At 42.4% G+C, this 21,871-nt stretch overlaps 1 protein-coding gene across 2 annotated transcripts in view; it reads left to right on the forward strand.

Moving 5' to 3' along the window:
- usp10 (ubiquitin specific peptidase 10) overlaps nt 1-21,871 on the forward strand; it is a 41,879-nt gene that overhangs the window by 15,115 nt on the left and 4,893 nt on the right. Inside the window, exons 2-14 of one of the 2 annotated variants that reach the window (XM_080730688.1) lie at nt 3,560-3,628; nt 5,382-5,427; nt 5,851-5,910; nt 9,637-10,881; nt 13,020-13,111; nt 13,880-13,989; nt 14,156-14,214; nt 16,187-16,290; nt 16,659-16,758; nt 17,065-17,245; nt 18,810-18,975; nt 20,205-20,349; nt 20,802-20,867. In XM_080730688.1, coding sequence (XP_080586814.1) covers nt 3,560-3,628; nt 5,382-5,427; nt 5,851-5,910; nt 9,637-10,881; nt 13,020-13,111; nt 13,880-13,989; nt 14,156-14,214; nt 16,187-16,290; nt 16,659-16,758; nt 17,065-17,245; nt 18,810-18,975; nt 20,205-20,349; nt 20,802-20,867 — 2,443 coding nt within the window. The remainder of the gene's footprint in view (nt 1-3,559; nt 3,629-5,381; nt 5,428-5,850; nt 5,911-9,636; nt 10,882-13,019; nt 13,112-13,879; nt 13,990-14,155; nt 14,215-16,186; nt 16,291-16,658; nt 16,759-17,064; nt 17,246-18,809; nt 18,976-20,204; nt 20,350-20,801; nt 20,868-21,871) is intronic. The other variant, XM_080730689.1, reaches the window with a different exon arrangement.

The following is a 21,871-nucleotide window of genomic DNA, read 5'->3' on the forward strand; positions in this document are numbered from 1 at the left end:
ATTTCTTTTAAAACCACTATAGTACATTTTGCGATTTGGGACTAATACAGTAGATGGACTTCACATTTCGCCTACACCACGCTGCGCTGCGCCGCCTCCCGCGAGCATGTTTCATATCACGGAGGAGAGGAGGAGAGGGTGGCTGGCACAATGCAGCCCTGCCCAGTGCCCTGAGCGGCTCAGGGCTGAGCCTTTACCTCCGCGGTGGAAATCCTGGCTGTTACCCGCGACTCATGTAGAAAAACTTGCAAAAGTATTTAACTCCAGCACGGGAGGGATGTGTTACGTGTGTAGGCTACTGCATGAGAATCACGCACCACTCCGTGAGTTAGTTTCACAGGACTTTGTGCGGGTGCTCATTGCTCAATAAAGCCTTACGTGTGAAAAGCTTTACTATTTATGTTGGTTTAATGTGTAAGATTAAACATAGCAGCGCCAATACCACGTTACCTAACCCTACGACGATAGTATAGCGTCCGATCACTGGTCATCACTCATCACCAGCACACAGAAGCACTAGCAAGCTAGGTAGCTATGTTATTGTTCGTCATGTCAGACCAACGTAAACCTGTTAACCCGGTCAATACATAGGCTTCAAAATAAGAGCCTATCGGTGGGCTTCAAAACAAAATAAGAACGATTGGTACTTAAATGTAAAGTAGCCTATAAACAACCTCGCCAACGTTTGGTTTAGCTGTGTGATGCTGTGAGCTTGTAGATCAGCTATTTTCAAATAGCAGATGTACAGGGTCAAAGTAGCTAAACTGGTTTTGCTACACAATGTTGATTCATGAAACTCATTCATATTTTGAGGGCAAAAATGATAACTGATTTAATCAAAAATCGAAATATGTTTTGATTTGTTTGTTATAAGCAACTTCTCTCTCTTATTTAACTTCACTTAATATTTTGAGGGCAAACGAATTAATTAATTAAGCAAAATGTTCCGGCTCGCGCGCACATGTCAACCCACATGTGGTGACCCGGTCACCAATTTCTGTGTAACATTACACGCCTCTGCGTTGACAGAGCTTGTTCATCAGGAAACAGCGCAAATGCTTTGGTTGGGTTTTCCCCATCACCTGTCAAATTGAATCCTGTTTTAAATGGGGGGAAAACAGAGCTTAAAACACAACTCGCTAGAGTTAATATTTTCCTATGTTAAACCAGTAAGACTCCCTAATCGGGAGATAAGCGACCGGCAGGTCGCATATGTTGTCTGCAAAAACCAACCTCATGGTGGCGCTAGAAGAGGGGCATGTGAGAAATCAGGGGCCGAGGTTGTGGTTTGCCAGCCAAGGAGAGTGCGTGCAAAGTTTGGCAAGGATAGGGGCAACGGTGCCGGAGATAAGAGTAGGGCCATGTGCCTTAACGGACCGACAGATCGACTGACGGACAGCCGGTGGAGCTTTTCATAGTAACTTGCGACCTGGCAGTCGCAATAAACAGTCTTTTTACACAGAGGCTATGCCCGACAGACCCACTGCAGACATGGCAGCTAACTGTTGCGTTCACAGTGAACTGAATCAGTTTGTGCAGTTATTTATTATACATTTTACTATTACATTAACATCTTTCTTAACACATTGGGAGTTGATCTGTTCTAGGGCTTGTGCTGCTGATGCGGTCTCGCGCTTTCATTGTTTTGTGTATTGTAAAGCAAGATGAAAACGTATTTAATTTAGTTATAAGGCTATAATAAAACCATATTTCTTATAGAAAACAATTTGTATCCCTCTTCTTCCCTATTCTTCCTCGTTGTATTGGTGGTATTTTTGTGTAAAGGGCACATTTTATGATGAAATAATACCCAGTGTATTGATATTTTTAATGGGTAAATGGGGCATTTTTCGGGTAACCGGTTAATACATTTTTTCCAAATGGCCATCTCTATCAAGGACTCTTTGACACCCAGGGAGGCCCATGATCTAACCGGAAACCTTCTGATTCCCAAGCGGCTACCTCCTGAGCCACTGGAGGTAGTTGCAGCCCAATATGCAGCCCAATATAAGTAGCCTGGCATTAGCCAGACCGATAAATTTAATTCACTCACTTGTTCCTCCTCAGTATCAGTCTGGACTTCAGCCCATAGGGAGTGAGTATGAAAATCTGAAAAAGACTGGGCCAATCAGTGACTTTGTTACACTGTTCCAGTGATGTTGCTAGCTTTTTAATGTAATGGGTCCCAGGACCCACGGATGGTCATTAGGGTTGGAGGCGGTAACCGCCGTACCGAGGTCTACCGCGGTGTCATTGTGCTTACCGCGGTAAAAAGACAAAAAAAAGGTCTATTTTTTATTGGAAAACAAGCGAGTTTTAAAACGGGGGAGAAGCGAGGACCGCATGCGCTCCATGCCGCTCTGCTCTGGGCCGTGTACCACACGTTGGAAGCCACATATGTCACTCAGACACAGACCTGCACACAGTGCACACAGGGCAGTAGAGTACGGAGCACAACTCTATGACGGAGCAGCATAAACTTTCTCTGTAATCCACTCGACACAAGGATGTTAATATATACCTTGTGTTGTGGCATATCTTTTTTTATTCATACGGATTACTGGCGGAGCGCGGGCCGCGTGGACTAAAACCGAAAATGAAACTATTTTACTTTTTCCACCGCGTCGCACGTTGTGCCCCAGACTAGTTGAGTAGCCCCCCATTGCAGTGAGAGCGACACGTTACTAGAGAACGTTCAGAGAGAGACGGAGAGTCGGAGACGCTTGTAGAACACAGCGGTTGTAAATCACAGATATTTAGATTCTCCGCTTTGAAAACTGGACTTTTTATGACTTAATTACTTTATGACCTCAGACCGTCGGAGAAAGTAGCTTAGCAAGAGGCTAACGCAGAGCGAATGTGCTCCTGTGGTTTGTAGCTGCAGACTAAAGTTGTGTGCGTCCGAGGGACCCTGTGATGACTGGATTAATGCGTCCTGAATTAAAAATATGCGTGAAATACGCGGGGCGCGTACTTAATGACATCACTGCTGTTCAGTTGAAACACAGTCACTGATTGGCCCGGTCATTTCTGACTTCTCATACTCGTTTCCCATGGGCCGAAGTCCAGACTGCTAACGTGGAGGAACGTGTGAGTGAATCCATGTTATCAGTCTGGCTAATGCCAGGCTACAATACAAGGCCAATGGGCCAGTCATGTTTGCTCTCTTAGACGTGGCCTGCTGGGAGATGTTTTGCCTAATAAGGCATGACTCATGACTTCTCCATGCTGTCCGTTACTTTTATACAAACCAATGTTGCATTCTTGGCTGGCTGATGATGGACACTCCCTTTGGAACCCTGCGAGGTTTGAAATAGCACCATCCTCTAAATGAGTTCTAAATATGACATCACAGCCTTCCTGTGTAATTCTTAACTCCACGTCGGAAAGGGAACTCCAGCTCTGGTTTTATATTTCAGTGGCGTTTTCATGGTGCCACAGGCTATTCATGGCAGCCTTTTTTTCAGTTTCCAGGTTTTTTAAAGTTGTACCACAAAACAGATTTTGTTTCAATCATGAAAATCTTGATCTTTTACACAATGTTTATTTCTTCCCACAGTACATCTTCGGGGAATTCAGCCCTGATGAAATCAATCAGTTCTTCGTGACTCCACGATGTTATGTTGAGGTAAGGTGTTGGAATGGGTGGAATATGAGAGTATGTACATGTTTAAAGGACAACTTGAATTTTTTTACAACAAGGGTTCATAATTTAGATTTTAATTGGAGAAAAGAAAACTTCTTTCTATCATTTTTGCGAGGTTAGCTATTTTGATTTCAGTGGGTAGTTCGTACAAGTGGCTAAATGTCTTTTTAGACACAATAAGCAGGCGATTTCTTTATTACTATTTACATTAACACTAGTACTAGCCCCCATAACTCACATCTGCCCATGAAAGATTGCGGTGCATCTTGGGAATGGGCTTATTGTGTCTAGCCACTTGCCCCCACCCACTGAAATCAGAATCATTAAAATCCTTAAAACCATAGGAAAGCACAGGGTGGCCGTAACTGAGTGGTTAGGGAGCCTGTCTGGGGAGCCAGAGCCCCTGGATGTCACAGGTACGATTTTTCCGGTCAGGCAGCTATGTGTCGATGTGTCCCTGAGCAAGACCCTTAAACCCTAATTACTCCCCGAGCGCCACATATGGCTGATCACTGCTCCTAATCGTTATAGGATGGGTAATAAATTTCACGTATGTGCAAATGTACTGTGACAAACAAGTCCCCAATGCGTGGGGCCTATATTATTATTATTATTATTAGCAGTAAATGAAAACACTTTGACACTCAAATGTTTCTTTTCTCTAATTAGAATCTAAAATATGAACTTCTTAGTCTTATTTTCATGACCGTAAAAATGTTCTTATCGAGTAAACACAGTATTAATACAGTGTTCTACTTTTACTGTTTCTTATGTATCGTACCATAGCTTTAATTATTGTGTTGGCTTAGAGTACATTCTCTCTCCCATGCTCATTTGTGGTGTGTCAAACACAAGACCCATTGGCCAAATAAATCTTTGGACAACTGAGAATCTGTTTTTGGTTGTGATTTAATTTTGGACCATTGCCTTTTCCAACCTCAAATAGTCCACACACCAAATTAAAATCTCCCTTCTCTGCAGCCAACCCCCATATGGAATTCCCTCCTATAGCATTGCTTATAAAGTCTTATTAGCATACAACTGGATATTTATGAATACAAATAATGCATTTATTATAATAGTGTCTTCTGAAGCAAAAGTTGGTCCTCTGTCAGAAAAGTTAAACGAAACACTTATGCCTTATCACAATATCCAAAATCTACCCATCATGATATAATATATTGGGGCCAGCCCTACAGGTACAAAAACATTAAAGTGAATGCTAGAGAATAAGGCTTGACGATATGACTTCAAATCAATATAAATTCCAAACATTTTGATTATGATTAATGATTTTTTTTAAATGTATACATAAAGTGAAAGTAGCCAATCTACAAACATGCTTCATGTGAGCCTTTAGATTAGCTATTTATGTATGCCTTAATTTTACAACAACCTAAAATGGAGGTTTAAGTGGTTAATCAGACTAATTGATTTAGTCTATTTTAAAACAAAATCAATTTGAATCTTTCCTAGTCGGTTATTGGTTCTAAATAACGAGTTGGATATATTTTCTGTTTATTGGCCTTGCCCTATGTAGATAATTGTGATCATATTGAATTGGAGGAAGACACTGATCATCTTATGTCTGATCTTATTGAGCAGACTGGTGCAAAACATCTAGTAGCAACACAACAGTCGGCATCAGTCTGTACACTGAAATTCAGTTATATACAATTTTACAATGCAAGAATATCCCTTTTCATATCTAATCTTCTCTATGCTCTTCTCACAGCTTCCGCCGTTCAATGACAAAGTCTCCTGCGTCAGTCAGTCTTCCGGTAAGTCCATTGCCTGTTAACTATATTCCCTATTATTAATTTCTATCTGATGAAACGGTTGGAAAAAAATCATCAGCAGCAGACTGCTGTGCCATGTCTTGTGGGCATAATAGATTCATGCCCTTACATGATAATGACAGTCACTCAGAATACCTGAGTTGGATTGAGTGCAGGCTAATCTGCGCTGCCAGGCAGAGATGCTTGGCATATGTTTTAAATGTTTTCCTTCTATCTGTAATCTGTAGAGTTCAGGACTGATGTCTTTTTTTCCCCCTTTACGCATTAGAATGCGTCAATGCAGCCTTATCATGTATTGGTTCCCACGCAACCAACATAAATGTGTAATATTGGCTGCCTCTCCATAAGATGGTGTCATCTTGCTCATAACACTTATCCTCACGTTGATTTGTATTGATCATTTAGGAAGTTACTGCACTCCTGCTGTACCTTACATTATGGAGTCTGTGAAACGGCAGGTTTGCGGTGAGTTTGGGTCCGACGCTCCTTGGCTTGATTAGCTGTCGTAATTTTGCTGGAAAAATCTCAGGTTTTAAAAACCGGTGGCTTTCTAAACCTTGCCACTATATTCTCTCTCTCTTGCCTGTTTGTACAATCTGTAAGGCTTTGCATGCTCTTAAACAGTTAAGTATCTCTTATCTTCTCTTGCATTTAATGCATTTGCTCCACAGCAGTGTTCTGAGTTTAACAGATGTGTTTCATGAACTGAGCAATCCGTCTCTATTTGACTAAATGGGCATAGGGATGGTTTACAGGATTGCTAACATCTATGTACCTGGGTAGTCTTGCACTGTTCAAATTCTACCCATGAATGCACTTGCCGCCTTGGATTGAAATTACAATGATAAAACACTAACAGAGGACCATCTAATCCCGGTAGATGAAGTAATTGTGTTGTCTTCATACCTTCTTAACCATACCTTGCAGTCCTTCAGGGTTTGCAGTTGAGGGTTATGGATGACCACTCATCGGCACTTGGATGATTTTACATGACTTGCACTTACTAATGTTTTCCTTTTTGTTGACTTTTTCACTGGGCGCATCTCACTGCCTAATAGCTTCCAAGTTAAAAACCGCCATGCAATAACCAAATGATACAGAGTACATGTGCTTTTTACAGATTGTGTGTTCTGGGTATTTATTAACCTAATTTTTAGAATAAGCTTGACATACAGTGCTGTGAAAAATGAAGTACACCCAATTGTGTTTTTCATTATAGTTAGACAGTCCCTTTAATAAAATGCAGGAAAAACCCTTGACTTTGTGGGCAAAAACTTTGATTATGCAATGGAATATCTGGGGGATTTATACATTTATGCTGTGAAATTGTGAAAAAAGGTGATTCTCTCACTTACTAGGCAACTATATAGTAGTAAATAGTTGACTTCATTGGTTCTCAAAGTGTGGTCCGGGTAGCCTGGCATGGCCAGATAAATATCACTGCTTAGGTATTGGTCAGTAATCTCTGTTTGGAACCTGCATTTCCAAGGGCCTCTGATGATAAACCCACCCTACATTTGCGTACTGGGCCCTGATTGGTGCCCCACAACGCGAAATCCAATCACAGCAGAGCTGGCAGATTTGTCTGGTTTCCAGGCTAGGGTCCGGGGACCCCTAGGGGTCCTTGAGGAGATTCCAGGGCGCCCCAACCGAATGTTTTTAAATATCATAAAAATCTATTTAACCACTTAAATCATATAAACATTGATGACTTGAGAATAGCCGATCTACAACATAATAAATAATAAATAAATAATAGAAATGAATTACAAGTTGAAAAATATTTTTTAAACATTTTAAAACCTCTTGCATGGGGGTCCAAAGATTTCAGCCCGAGCCTGACGTGTCTGTGCGGGCTGGGCCGGGCCCAATTGGTCACGTACTGGTCAGACTTTTTTAATCAGTCAGTCAAGTGCAGTGCGCTATCATGATGTCTCTGACTGTGTAAGCTGCGCTCATAACTATCTGCTGCGCAACTTGACACAGTTGAGCGTGTGTGACTATGGTGTGGCATTGAAACCGTCCAGTCACTTATAATAATATGCATACTGTATTTCACATATTTTGCACGGAATTACGCAATTATTTGACATAATATGCGACGTTTGGCTGATTATGCATTGAATTATGCGATTGCATATTCAGGTTTTTTCTGGTGGGACTGGTTAGACTTATTGACTGTTAAAAAGTACTAATGAAAAAAATGACTGGACAATCATTTTCCTTTACCTTAGGACAAATATAGTTGTGGGAAAACTTACATAATCTAACGCATCCTATCAAATGTCAGAAGTTAAAGCAGTTGGCAATAATTAGAGCATCATTAGAGAAGGTAATAAGGTTGTCCCTGCCTCACATAGTCATTGGAAACCTGGATTAGATGCTGCTGTTCATGCCAAGATGAAAATGTGCCCATGTGTCTGGGAGGGGTTTCACAGTCATGTCCGTTACAACTGAAGTCCCAACCATTCCTTTGTCAGACATGTCGCCATATTTAATGGGAAATGTGAAACATTTGTCTAAAATAGGGACAACAGGCCAGGCTTAATGTGATTAAGAACTCCAGGGTACATTAAGAGATCTACAGCCAGCTTTGACCTGAGTCTATTAAATTGCACAAGGTAACCATCGTTTGATCAACATAGGTCATTTTTTAGGGGGAAGCATACATAATGGCCATAAATATATGGCAGTAGTTTGCCAGACAACAATAGGGTGAAGAACAGCAGTATTGGGACAACGTGCTTTGAAATGATTAATCCAAGGTTGAGTTATTTGGCAATAACTTAAAGGTAGGGTAAGTGATTTCATTTAAGTTTCAGTTTTCATGTAGGTGACAGGCAGGGGCCTTCCTTCAATAATGATCAAGTGGGGGCTGGCCTTGGTGCGCGTAAGGCCCGCCCCCACTCGACCATGATTGGGGGAATCCTGTCTCCTCCACCAAAACGGAAACTGCCTCCTCACAGGGGATAAGGCTGAAGTCCAAATATGGAGCAAACACTCTATAGTAACTAGAACTATCAGAACATAGACCCATTTTGTTGTTATTTGAATTAAATGAAATCACTTACCCTATCTTTAAACCTAAATCCTAAAAATGCCTTTGAGTTTTATTTTGTATGAGCCTTTCAAGGACAAGATGATCAATTAATAAACAGTTAACAAAATGGAAAAAAGATCATGCATTAAATCAAATTGAGTGACAAGTGTCCTATATATCCACAGTAGGACAGTGGGTATACCATTTTAAAACGGAAGAACTATATATCATTTGTACAGCATGATGGAAGGAGCTTTATGGATTGAGGTACTTAGGCGATTCACGACTGGCCTGCTTGCCATCATAACATCATCCAGGAATTCCTCTCTACCAGAGAGCATATATTGGGCCACCTATTAAATAGCTTAAGCTGAGTCATAACTGGACCGCAAAAAGTCAAATTCACAAAATAATGACTTAACCCAATAGAAACACAGGGGTGAGGTGTAATGTTGAGAGGCAAGAAACCTCAAGTATAATAAATTAGGAGTGGGCAAGAATTCCTCTCAATCAATGCAAGAGACGGATGCAAAGATACAAGACATTTTTGAGGTGTATCTATTTTCCCCACTCAAAAAAACTGCATTTCTCTTAATTTCTGCTAACTAAATGACTGCATGTATCTTTTTTCCACTATCCGTTTGTTGAATTGGATAATCTTTAACAATCAGTAGTGTTGAAATAGTAGTATTACGGTTTCCTTCATTTCCGTAAATATTTGAAAGAGTCATCATTTTCATTGGGTGTGCTTAAACCTTTTCACAGCACTGCATGTATTCCCATTGCATTGTTTTTGCTCCATAAACAGTGTTGAAAATATGCCCACATTTATATTTTGTTTATACATGTGAACTTGATATATTGGAATTTGGCTGATCAGTGTTTCAAAACTAGTTTTGCATAGCCAGTAGCCACCCAAGGTTTATTTGTAAACATCCTAAGGCCCTCCATGGATTTTAAAGCTTGATGGAGGACACCGTTTTGTGCAACCGGAAAGGTTTACAGCGATACTGATTTGGAAACACTGATGTAAAAAAAAATATTTGTTTTATTTTATTTTTTCTATATTGAATCATGTACAGTACATGGCGCAGAAGATTTGGGGATTTTGGTCTTTTCCTTCTACCTGACTGAAATGTTGTTCTTCACAGGGGAAGACTACCAACGCATTGAGTTTGGTGTGGACGAGGTGATGAACTCGGAGTCCATTGGGGTGAAGGATCCTTTATTCAAGGTCTCCAGCACCCTCAACCCCCAGGCTCCAGAGTTCATCTTGGGCTGCCAGGCTTCCCAGCAGTCGTCCTCTCCAACGGCCGATGTCCCTGATGGTGCCGACTTCAACATGCTGGATTGCCCTGACTCTGAGGCTTCTGCCATGGACAATCAGGCCTGCGCGGACCCAGACATGGATGGGGTCCCTGGCAGCCTTGGGCAACGTGAGCGGAAGAAAAAGAAAAAGCGACCACCGGGATATTACAACTACTTGGAAGGGTCAGCTGGCAGCAGCAACAGCAGCAGCAGCAGTGGAGCAATAGTAGACGGAACGCCTGTGACTGGGCTGGTGAATGGACATGCGCTCAGTGCACCACAACACAGTGCTGAGGACATGATTGGCAAGGCGTTGTCGGGGGCTGAACTTTCCCCCCCTGGCCTTGTCTCTTTGGCAACATCAGCTGCTCCAGTGGCAGTGGCTAATTTTGCCTCCACATCCACTGTCAATCAGAGGACTTGTGATAGCCCTGATGAATCTTCTTTGGACTTAACAAGCGGAGCTGCCTCTTTATCAGATGGTAACAATGCAACATCCTCCTCTTCATCCTCCTCTCAAAGCAGTGGGATGACAGAGGGGCCCAGGACTGCAGATCAGCAGCCAGAGCTTTTGGCTCCAAAGAGCCCTGAACTTGTGGGTAGCGGTGGGCACAGCCCCTGTCCCAAATCCCCTGTTCCTCCCTCGGCTGCTGTGGCCAGCCCCCCTGCCACCACTGCTACTGCTACTACTGAACAGGAGGGGGAGGAGGCTGCAGACAATGGGGTTGCCAATGGACTAGCAGAGCCTGATATTGCTGTCAGTGCAGATGGACACAAAGAAGACTGTGAGACAGGGGAACAGGCCCAGCAGGCCTCTCCAGACTCTGAGGCTCAGCCGGCAGTGGCAGAGGAGGCTCATTCGCCTGCCCCGCCTGCTGCACCTACTGCCAACCTCCCTAAATCATGGGCTAGTCTCTTCCACAGCTCCAAGCCTCTGCCCGGGGGCCCTCAGGCCTTTGTGGAGGTGAAGAATGTTGTGGAGGCTGTGGCTCCATCCCCCCCTACGCCAGAGCAGCCCGAGAAGGGTGGGGAGGTCAAAGAGAACCCTGTTCATGTATCGGAAGATCCCATGGCCCCTAAACTTGCAGGTATAATTTAAAGATATCCAGAGTCCAGAGTTAACCTTTAAGTACTTAATTTGTCATAAAGTGTTTAAAGGCAGGCAGCAAGGTGGGTTGGTGATATATATTATTCACCCTCCACATGGTGGCAATATTGAGACGTGCTATTCCCTTAAATCTGTACAACCTATACTAGAGCAGGCTTTATGCCAAGTGTAAGCAGAGCAAAGAGCATGCCTGTGATCAAATGACATGTTTTTTACAGACATTTATTATAATTAAATTTATGTTTTTAATTATATAATAATTGAAACTGTTAAGATGTGATAGGATTATACTGCTAGATGTATTGACCATGGATCTTTTTACATGTTTCTTTTGATGAACAGGTTGATTGAACACTAGGTGGCAGTAGCACATTGCAGAATACTTGTTGAAAATATTGAGTCATTTGCCACATATGTATGACCTTAACCCCTCACCACCAGTCTTTTTACTGGTAATGCCCGTGTGAACACACTTGGAAATCTCATGCTAACCTCAACAATGGAGCAAAGGCACAGCCAATAGATCAAAGGAAACCAGAAGCCTTAACCTTTACAGCATTTAAATCTTCAAGTGCTATTAGGGCTTGGCTGCCCCCATTTACAATCAAATGTTGCTGTTGGATAGAGTCACCACTTTGCAGACCAAATATCATCCTTCACATTATTGCAACCCCATCTACAGTGGCCTATTTATACATTGTCACTCAAGAGTTTTTGCTGTTGAAAATGCATAGTTTTTGTCTGGCATTTATGGAAAGTGTTGCATGACAGAAGTATAAAATAGCTTTAACCTTATATTGTGAGCCTGTTCTAAAGTAGCACTCAGTGGATAGGCTTATATATTTTTTTTAATATTTGATAAACAGACTTTGACAATTGACAGGGACCATCGGTATGTTTGAAGAGGAGTTGAAGCTGTTCTGTTCACACAGATACATTCAAAGTAACCATCTTAAAAAAGAAGCATCGTATAAATAATGGGTTTTGTGATTTGTCTGTCCTGTGAGCAACCTGGTTGTTTACTGTCCACAGCTGTAAAGGTTGTAAAAGCAATCCTTTTCCAGTCTTTGCTCATGTGCTGCTACCTACCTAACCCTGGTGTACCTGTTTTGTAAAACAAACGTGGCAAATCTACAAGCTCACAATGGGTTGCATTGAGCGATGCATTGAGAGCTTGTAGAGTGGCTATATTGGTTATTATCTTATGACAAAGTATATAGGCTATTTTTATTTGTTTATTTCCCAATGTAATTTTTAGTCATTCTAAATTATTTATAGAGCTGCAACTTGTGTCTTCCAACTTGTTTTGCTACTCTAAGCACAAATGGTTGCTTTAAATGTACAAGACCTTTCAACCATGGTCTGTCTTTCTAGCACAATTAATCAAACGCCATTTCACGTTTTCTATACTTAACATGGATGTTTGCATTGACTTATCATTGATCTATATTGGAAGATACTCTCTACAATTGAGGTTATTTAACACTAAGAGAGCGATTACATCTATTCAACTTGGGGGTGGGGGGGGCTATTAGGAACGTTTCATGGCATTCTAGGGGGTCTTCCAAATTAATAATGCGAGATTGCTCCTAGTCAGTGCAGGAGTTTATTGGCATTGGTTCAAATCAATAATAAGGCAATTTTGCTTGTATGCCCGAATGCACTATATCAACATTCACTGAAGGCACGTAAAGTTTTAAATACTGATACTGTGTATTTGTATTGGGTGATAATGCCCAAAAGAAATCCCCATTGGGGAATACTTACGTAACGCATAGACTCACTGTGTACATAATGGCATTTTCTTTTGAAACCTCCTGTTTCGGGTTCAGTTTTTATGTGTTGTCTAAAGTGTCCACGTTACCATGGGAGCTGTGTTTTCAGTGATAGTCTCCCTTCCTAGGCGTGGTACAACATGTCCTTATTCTGACTAAACTAGGCTCGTGTGTCAGTCATATGCTGTCAGAGCAGAAAAAGGAACATTTGTGTTGTCTGTATGTAATCACACATTGACACACTATGCCTGCACAATTCACAATGACAGGTTGCGTTTTATGCATGTGCGTGACACCTTTTGTGGAAAATTATGCATTTGTTAAATTTTGTTTGAATCCCCAGAACTTATTGAGAATGTGAAGTTGATACACAAACCAGTGTCTTTGCAACCAAGAGGACTGATCAACAAGGGAAACTGGTGCTATATCAACGCTGTATCCTTTTTTTTCTTATCTTGTTTTTGCATTTCACTCTTGTTTGCTTATTTCTGTCTTTCGATAGCTGGATGAGATGGGTTGTTATATTGTGGATAACATAAGCCGATTTTGCCCAGATCTGCATTCCTCAATTTGAAATGAAAACTGAAACCAGTCACAAGTTTTCACATTTTGGACAGTATTATAATATCAAAATGTCATACTAGTTGACAGGAGCATGTGGATAATAAGGGCCATAGAGGGATCCTGTGACATTTTGAATTTTAGTTGGTTGTTTTTCCTCAGCTGACACTTGTCATATTGCAAGGGAAAGCCAGGAAAATAGAATATTTCTTTTAAACCAAGAGACATGGCAAGCCAAAAAAATGTAGTTTCAATGATGAATGTCACCCAAGCCATTTTACAGAACTCAAGGACACATAATTTAGAAACTTTCTTGCCAATGTGACAAGTGTCTGATGAGGGTGAAGAAACTAATGAAATAACACCTTAAATTCCCAGTAGTATCCATTTTTAAGGCATACTAAATTTAAAGGTGCTGGAATGCTATTGCTGTAACAAAATCACATCCTGGGTTTGAATATAGTACCTATTGCTAAACATGAAACCCTGTATCAGCAGCTTAAGACTGGGTATGAGACATGCATTCCAGTTGTCTAACACACTAAAGTATTTAATTTAGAGTTGTTTTGTTTTCGTTATTTTGGAAGTGTTGTCATACTGCTGTTCTGCATGACGGTTTGTCCCTTGACCCAGAGCACTCAGACCCTGCAGGCGCTGATTGCGTGTCCCCCCATGTATCACCTAATGAAGTCCATTCCTCTGCATAATGGAACGCAGAGACTGTGCACCTCCACCCCCATGATAGACAACTTGTAAGTAATAAGAAGCCTAGCCATGAAATAGGATAATTCTTATGCACGCTTAAGTTATATGCATGGACCGGGTGCTGAAGCAGTTGGATTTATGTATAAATTCAATTGATGAATGTCTAGCCTTGTGAAGACAGATTGTTTTTTTTTTTTTCTTTGTGTGCAACAGCGTACGACTCGTGAATGAGTTCAACAACATGCCTGTGCCATCTAAAGCCAAACAGCAAGGTAAGATGGGTTACGGTATCTCTAAAGTCTAATAGACAGAGGTGCCCGCTGGACTAGCGGTCCAGGCGCATACCACATAGGCTCTGATTCCTGATAGCATGTCACGGGTTTGAGTCCCGTTCCCGACGACCTTTGCTCTGCCACTCTCCATCTCTCTCCCCATTTCCTGTCAGTCTACTGCAAGTATGACTAACTCGAGGCAGTCTGCTGCGCAGATGGGCGTGGCGTGTGGTCTTCGAATGGGCGTGGCGTGTGGTCTTCGAATGGGCGTGGCGTGATGGGCGTGGCGTGTGGTCTTCGAATGGGCGTGGGAAAGGCTGCCAAGAGCGTATGACCAGCGGCTCACAGTTTCTACCGTAATTACACTACTTAATGCGCAGCGAATTTTGGACGGGGTCGGGGGCTCATTTTACCAGACGTTTGGCCGCGGCGGTTCACGTTACCGCGGTCGACTTTGGGGCCGCCTCTGCCTCGGACCGACGAGTGGCGCGCGTGCCGTGGACCACCTCCAGGGACCCCTGGCTATATAACGGGGACATGAGGATATAGAGAGAGAGAGAACCAGGGGCACGGGGCGGCCGCCGTTCCACTCCTATCCGAAGTGGGCTGCAGTGGCGGTGGTCCTCCGCAACGGCGCGACCAAATTTGCGTCAGTCCGGTGGTCCCCCGGAGCGATGGTCCCCGGGCGCCATCCGTGAGCCACCCCGTTAGAAGGGTAATTTTTCCGGCTACACAGGGTGTGGCGCGGCACCGCCAGGGGGTCCCCGGAGCTCCGTGATACCTTCAGGGGTCCCCGGAGGGCGGAGGTGGTCCGCGATAGGAGCCACTCGTCCGTCCCACACCGAGTGGGATAGGAGTGGAACGGATAGGAGTGGAACGGCTGCCGCCCCGTGCCCCTGGTTCTCTCTATATATTTCCCATAACCCCTGTTATATCGCCAGGGCAGGGGTACCTGGAGGTAGCCTGACTGCAAGCGTCAGACTCTATCACACACCACTACCAACAGGGGGTGGTGTTGTGCAGTCTGGTTTATTAACCAGGCTAACCTGGAGGTGGTCCACGGCCGAGACCCCAAAGTCGGATGCTAGTGGAGTGGCGAGCCGCTGGTTCTCTCTCTATATCCCCATGTCCCCGTGGGGGCGTCTCCCACGCCCCCCAATCCCACGCCCCCAGTCCCACGTCTTTGGCCTCGAGTTACTCCTTTACATTCATTCAACCTTTATTTAATTTCTCGAAAAGATCAATTGAGGGAGATCCTCATTTACAATGATGCCGAGATTACAAACAGAATTAATACAGAAAGAAAACAGTGTTTACAACAATCAGTGAAAACAATTACATACTTGTAATGCACGGTTATTAAGTAAACTCCTGAAATGACCAACAGATGCTAGGGTACTCATCTTAAAATCTTGTTGCAAGAGATTCCAAGAATCAGGTGCACTAACGCTAAAGGCAGTCTTTCCCAGTTCCGAATTAGCAAAGGGGACCTTAAGGACCAGCCAATCGCTGGAGCGAGTTTGAATGTAACTAGGTTTCTCACGTAACATGGAAGAGATGTATGGTGGCAGTTTTCCAACCAGGCCTTTATAAATGAAGAGATGCCAATGATAATTGCGCCTCTCCGACAAAGAACCCCAGCCCACCATACCATACAGGTCGCAATGATGAGTGTTGAAATTTGCACCAGTAATAAACCTCAAAGCTGAATGGTAAATTGAGTCCAGAGGCTTGAGTATGGAGGCGCCTGCATGACGATATATTATGTCTCCATAATCCAACACGGATAAAAATGTTGTTTATTTTTGGAACTCGGTTGTTGTTTTGATGAGATGCTAAAAAGACTATAGCATTTAGAATGGGGAAAACAGCCCTGTGACCCAAGGGTGTAACGGAAGTGACGTCAGACTATTTGTCACATTTTTCTTTTCCGGTGTAACTAATTATGATTTATTATCACTATTTTCCCCAGCAGCTGGTGATAAGATGATGAAAGACATTCGACCCGGTGTACCCTTTGAGCCAACATACATTTACAGACTGCTCACTCTCATCAAATCGAGCCTCTCTGAGAAGGTATGTGCATCCGCTTCTGCACTGAAGAGATAACGGTATCATTACAAATGCCGTTAACGAGCTTTTCTTATCAAACTGGGACAAATTGTTACTGAAGAAAACGTTCAGGTTCATAAATTCAGAAAGGCTTTTATGAATCGGTGAATGCACCTGAATTGCTCATCCGTCATGCCAAGTCAAACCTCATTCAAAATTCTAATTAATCAGGTTAAAATTATCTGAATCAGGTGGTACTTGTCGACACAGATTTCTCAATTTCACCTGCTAAACATTCTTAGTTAGTGTGTGTGCATGCTGAGTCAGTGCTGTTAACATTAGAGAGGCTCACTTGGCAGAATCTATTAATTAGAGCTGATGACTATTCCCAGGGTCGACAAGAGGACGCTGAAGAGTACCTGGGTTTCACTCTTAATGGACTTCATGAAGAGATGCTGGCTTTGAAAAAACTTATCTCACCTCAGGAAGAGAGTAAGTACTAGGTTTTTAATTGTTTTCAATGTTTTCTGTTCTTGAAGTTTGCAGAGAGTTTAAATACTTTCATCTCGGGGGTTTGGAACTGTTTTTAGGTGAGCGCCTTGCATTTAGAGGCGGGCGGGAAGAAACACTTTGGTGGACACAGCTGAATGCCACAAAGGGGATATGCTTAGAAACATAATTGATTCTCCTGGTGTTTGTTGCGAGTCAGGTTGTACATGTTGAAGTCACGTTTCTGCTTTTCAAGGCCAATCTGCATAACTTGTATTGGTTGTTATTTCTTCTGTGTTATTGCAACAGAGGCTCCTACACCCAATGGCCCTGAGGCCCAGCCAGCTGTGGAAGAAGAACCTGCTGATAAGGAAGAAGAAGGGAGCGAAGATGAGTGGGAACAAGTTGGCCCCCGAAACAAGACCTCCATCACTCGCCAAGCCGACTTCGTCCGCACGCCTATCACCGACATATTTGGTGGGCACATCAGGTAAGCTAGCTGATGGCACCTGTGAGTCGACTTGAGGGGCTTCTCAGAAAGAAAGCAAAGTTTAGCTGATGTTTTTGCATCCAAAGTGCACCTCTCCTGGCATTTCTATGGAGGAACACTAATGACTTGGACACATTTCTCTGCTCAAGCTGCAATGATGGTCAGTGTTTCTTTTCTTCTTGCCATGAGCAATTGCTGAGTAGGAGAGCTGTAGAAGCAGTGGCATCCTTGTGTTTCTTTGGCTTGGCTGTGACTCCATTGCCAGTTAATACGAGTGGTGAAAGAGCATAGTGCCATCTTTATCTGGCCCCCTGGGTTGGCAGCCCTGGCTGTACTGCTGTTGGCCCAGTGCTCCAGACCCTGTTTAGGGTGCCATCACAAACAGGCTTGCTACCAGCCACCTCTAGCCTCTCTCTGGACCGGGACCACAGCCCTTGAGAATTAAACCAATTGTGGGCTGCCTGTGGTCAGCAGCTTCCATGGCCAAGCATTGGGCACACATTCACAAATAAAGAATCACAAAACAACTTTGAAAGCGAAGAACGTGAGGGTGTAGCAAGCCGAAAATGCTTTATGGGGTTCTGGTCTGGCTTAATTCCAGGCCTTACTGGATACACATGGGATTATTTTCTCAGAATCAGTAACAACCAGATGGAATGTACAGTGGTGTTGATTTTCATCGAGCACTGTAGTTGTACACCCACTGAGCTTAAAGATATTCTGCTGAGGTTTTCAGCCACCAAGTCGAGAGTAATTGGTTTGATTCAAGGAATTAAGTGAACAATCTCAAAATGATTTTCCCAATTTAAAGTTATTTAGTATGACCTTTTCGCCAGCTGCAGCAGCCTTAATGTCTTTGTTTTGCCTTTCAACCTTTCATAATGACATATGATGTCGGTTGTACTCTTGACTAAAGAATTCACCTGGAGATGCTCCACAAAGGGAAGACAGATTTTGTAGTTCCACAGAATGCATCCCATGCTGCAGTTTATACTGCTTTCATACCAAAAAATGTGCCAGAATCTCTGTAGGTTCACTCAGTCTCTTTATTTCTAACCTTTTGGAGTTTCTGTATGTGATAAAGAATATTGGAGTGCCCTAGCCTGTAGGAATTAAACTGATTAATGGCAATTAGACTAATTGGAATCCAATCGAAAGCTATAATCCCTAACTAAATTTGATGTTAAGGGGGGACGAGTTGGTATAAGAAAGGATTTTAAGCCTTTGGACAAATGTAATTGTAAGTGATTATTAATGTGGACTATTTTGTATGCCCAGTGCACATGAATTCTTAATCCCATAACAGTCAAATTCATCAGAAACCTCCTTTGGCCTCCTGGGAAAACACCTCCTGAGTGTTACCTAGGTCCTTTAACCCACTGGTTCTCCGTGGGATCTGGGGGTTTCCAGGGCGTCCCCAGCGAAATCCTTTTTACAAATCTTTTGTTTTGGGGATCTGTTGCCTAATACATCAGTTTGGGGGTCCTTGACATGAAAATGTTTGAAAATCACTGCTTTAACCTGCTTTAACCTGCTTTAACGTGTGTGTGTTTTTCCTCATCAGATCGGTGGTGTACCAACAGAACTCTAAGGAGTCGGCCACCCTGCAACCCTTCTTTACCTTACAACTGGACATTCAGTCAGAGAAGATTCGCACGGTCCAGGAAGCCCTGGAAACCTTGGTAGCACGGGAATCGGTCCAGGGCTACACTACTAAAAGCAAGCAGGAGGTACGCCTTTAATCTTCCTCTTAGACTAAATTTGGGGTTTTGGTCCCTTTGACATCAGTGTTGTGCAAGATTTGTTTAGTGATGTGTTTACAAGTTGAGTATAAAGGGATTTTGGTACAAACATTGAATTTGGATTGCACCAGTGCTGCGGCTGAAATTGCCTCACTGTCTTAGTTGATAGTTTAAAAAGTGACTTTAAAATGTTGCCTCCACTACTGTGACTATTATTCTCCTAAAATGTGTCTTGGATGAAATTGGTAAAAGTTACCAAAATGTACATTGCACTCAACAATTTGTCGATCAAGTATTATATCCAGTTTATCATTAGCTGCTGCTTCCAATGGTTTGTGGACACTAGCGAAAGGTTTACCCTGAATGCCCTATGGGGATAGTGCTGAAGGAAATCTATTTGTTTGAAAACCACGTTGTTCAAGAACAGAGAGCTTTTAGCATATTGACAGAGCTGGTGATGGGCACATCTGCTCTACAGCTGTACAACGGAGACTCTTTGCCCTGCATTGTTTTACAGGCATACCCATCTTTCTGGTCTAGAGCTGTTACCTTGGTGTTTAACTGTGGTTGGCAAAGTACTTAAACCCAGTACTTGAGTCAAAGTATAGATACTCCTGGTCAAATATTACTAGACTACGAGTGAAAGTTGCTCTGTCAAATTTGTACTTGAGAAAAACACATAGCTATTACATTCTTTTAGTAATATTGAAGTATTCAGAAGTACAAATTATTAAGTACATTTTGTTTTTCATATCAATGCATTACTGTATTAAATTTCCCCCCTAATTCTAAGACTATTTTCCAGAAATGTTCAACAAATATCAATAATTGTGAAAATAGATTATATACAAACTCACAACGCGTCACATGGAGACGTCCAAATGTGATTCATGAGTCACTGGACCAAAGCTCTCAACATGCATGAGTTTTTGACAAACGGAAGACTGTTCTTGTCCAAACGCTTGATCATGTTGTGTACTGTTTTGTTCTGAAATTACAAGCTTAATGAAGATTTAATGTAGGGGAGGAAATTTGCCCTTTGGTCCTTTGAATAGACAGATGATTTTCTTCTAGAGAAAATGTTTTAATATCATTATAACCCAGTCCCCCATATTCTTAATCTCTATATTTAGATATATTATTCCATCCATACGTTATCTCTTCATCTTTGTATGCCTGTTATTGTTTATAACATATCTTTCTGTGTTTTATTCCAGATTGAGATCAGTCGAAGAGTAACTCTTGAAGAGCTCCCTCCAGTGCTTGTGCTCCATCTCAAGAGGTTTGTGTTTGAGAAAACTGGAGGCTGCCAGAAACTGGTCAAGAACATTGATTACCCTGTTGACCTGGAAATCAGCAAAGGTATGAATCATACATTGGCCTCTGTTTAACCAATACACATACATTTCTAGTTAGCACACTAGAGTCTTACCGATATATCCACTAGAGTCTTACCGATATATCCACTAGAGTCTTACCGATATATCCACTAGAGTCTTACCGATATATCCGTCTGGCTGATATACTGCAATCATTTGACATTTTGGATGGTTTTACAGACCTGCCAACCTGTACTTATTTTGCATACAAATGACTTAATTCTAGCTCTCGGTACGCAGGTACGAAATGCACAATGTCAACAACGGCAAAACGTTGGGATTTTCTGTTGAGTACCATCATGCTCGCGTGTGCGCGCTTTGTGCACGTGCATGATGATACTCAACAGAAAATCCCAAGTGTGGCAGGTCTGGTTTTATTGTATTTTCAGAATGGTTCTTCGATCTTATTAATAAAACGTTAACATTTCCTTTCAGACCTATTGTCCTCTGGAGTGCGGAGCAAAGTTGTGAAAGGCCAAAGAACGTACAGGCTCTTTGCAGGTATGTGGTGTATTGTCTACTCTTAGTAGCTGTATTGTCTACATGACTTCTGTCAGAGTAGTAGGGGTATTAGAAGTTATTTAAGTTTTTGTAACCATGTTTGAAATGCATTATGATTAATTTAATCCATCATGATTAGGGATGGGTATCGTCTGCGATACTTTTAATGCTATCAATCGCATGACGTCGATGCTATCGGGTATCGGTTCACGTAAAAATGGAACGATACCTCGTTTCGATACTCTGGAACGCACCCATGGCCGGTCGCATCTGTAACAGTTGGGGTACTGAGAGTTTAATGACTGCTTTAGTAGGCTACACTCGTTACTGTGGAAAATAGCCGACCATAGCCTATAATGTTTATTATTATTATGATGATTATCCAACGTCTATACTCTCCGCTCCGCCACACTGTGTGATCATCATCATCACCTCTGCTCTACAGCAGCAGCGAGTCACCACTCTTTCCGTGTTGAAGTTAAACTAAAGTTAAATAAAAAGTATCGAAAAGGGTATCGTATCGATTCCCAGGTATCGAAAAAGGTATCGTATCGATTCAAAGGTGAACGATACCCATCCCTAATCATGATCCCTCTCCCTTACCGCTGGTCCTCACCACAAACACAGCCAGTTATGTACGTTGGTCCATCTGGCCTAGCCAGAGGCACTGAATCATGGGCAGGAACTTAAACCCTATGCCACTTCGACACCCTACTTTTGGCTCTTTAATCAATTTTTGGACCTAAATAATTGACATAATCACTCTGCTATAATGTTTTAAAGACTACCTTATCAGACTCTAGACAGCTCTTCACCCCACAAATATAATTCAACATTTCAACCTTTGTAATTTCACACTAACCTTTGTGCCCGCTTTAAAGATTTCTATAGCTGCGGTAGTTATAATGTTTGACAAGGGTGACTCTGTATTGCTGACTTCCTCAAGATTTTAGCCCATATTAGAGCCCTTTTCACTGTATGACAGGTCCACATATGGGATGAAA

Source organism: Nannobrachium achirus, assembly GCF_963921795.1.
Source record: "Nannobrachium achirus genome assembly, chromosome: 7".
NCBI lineage: Eukaryota > Metazoa > Chordata > Actinopteri > Myctophiformes > Myctophidae > Nannobrachium > Nannobrachium achirus.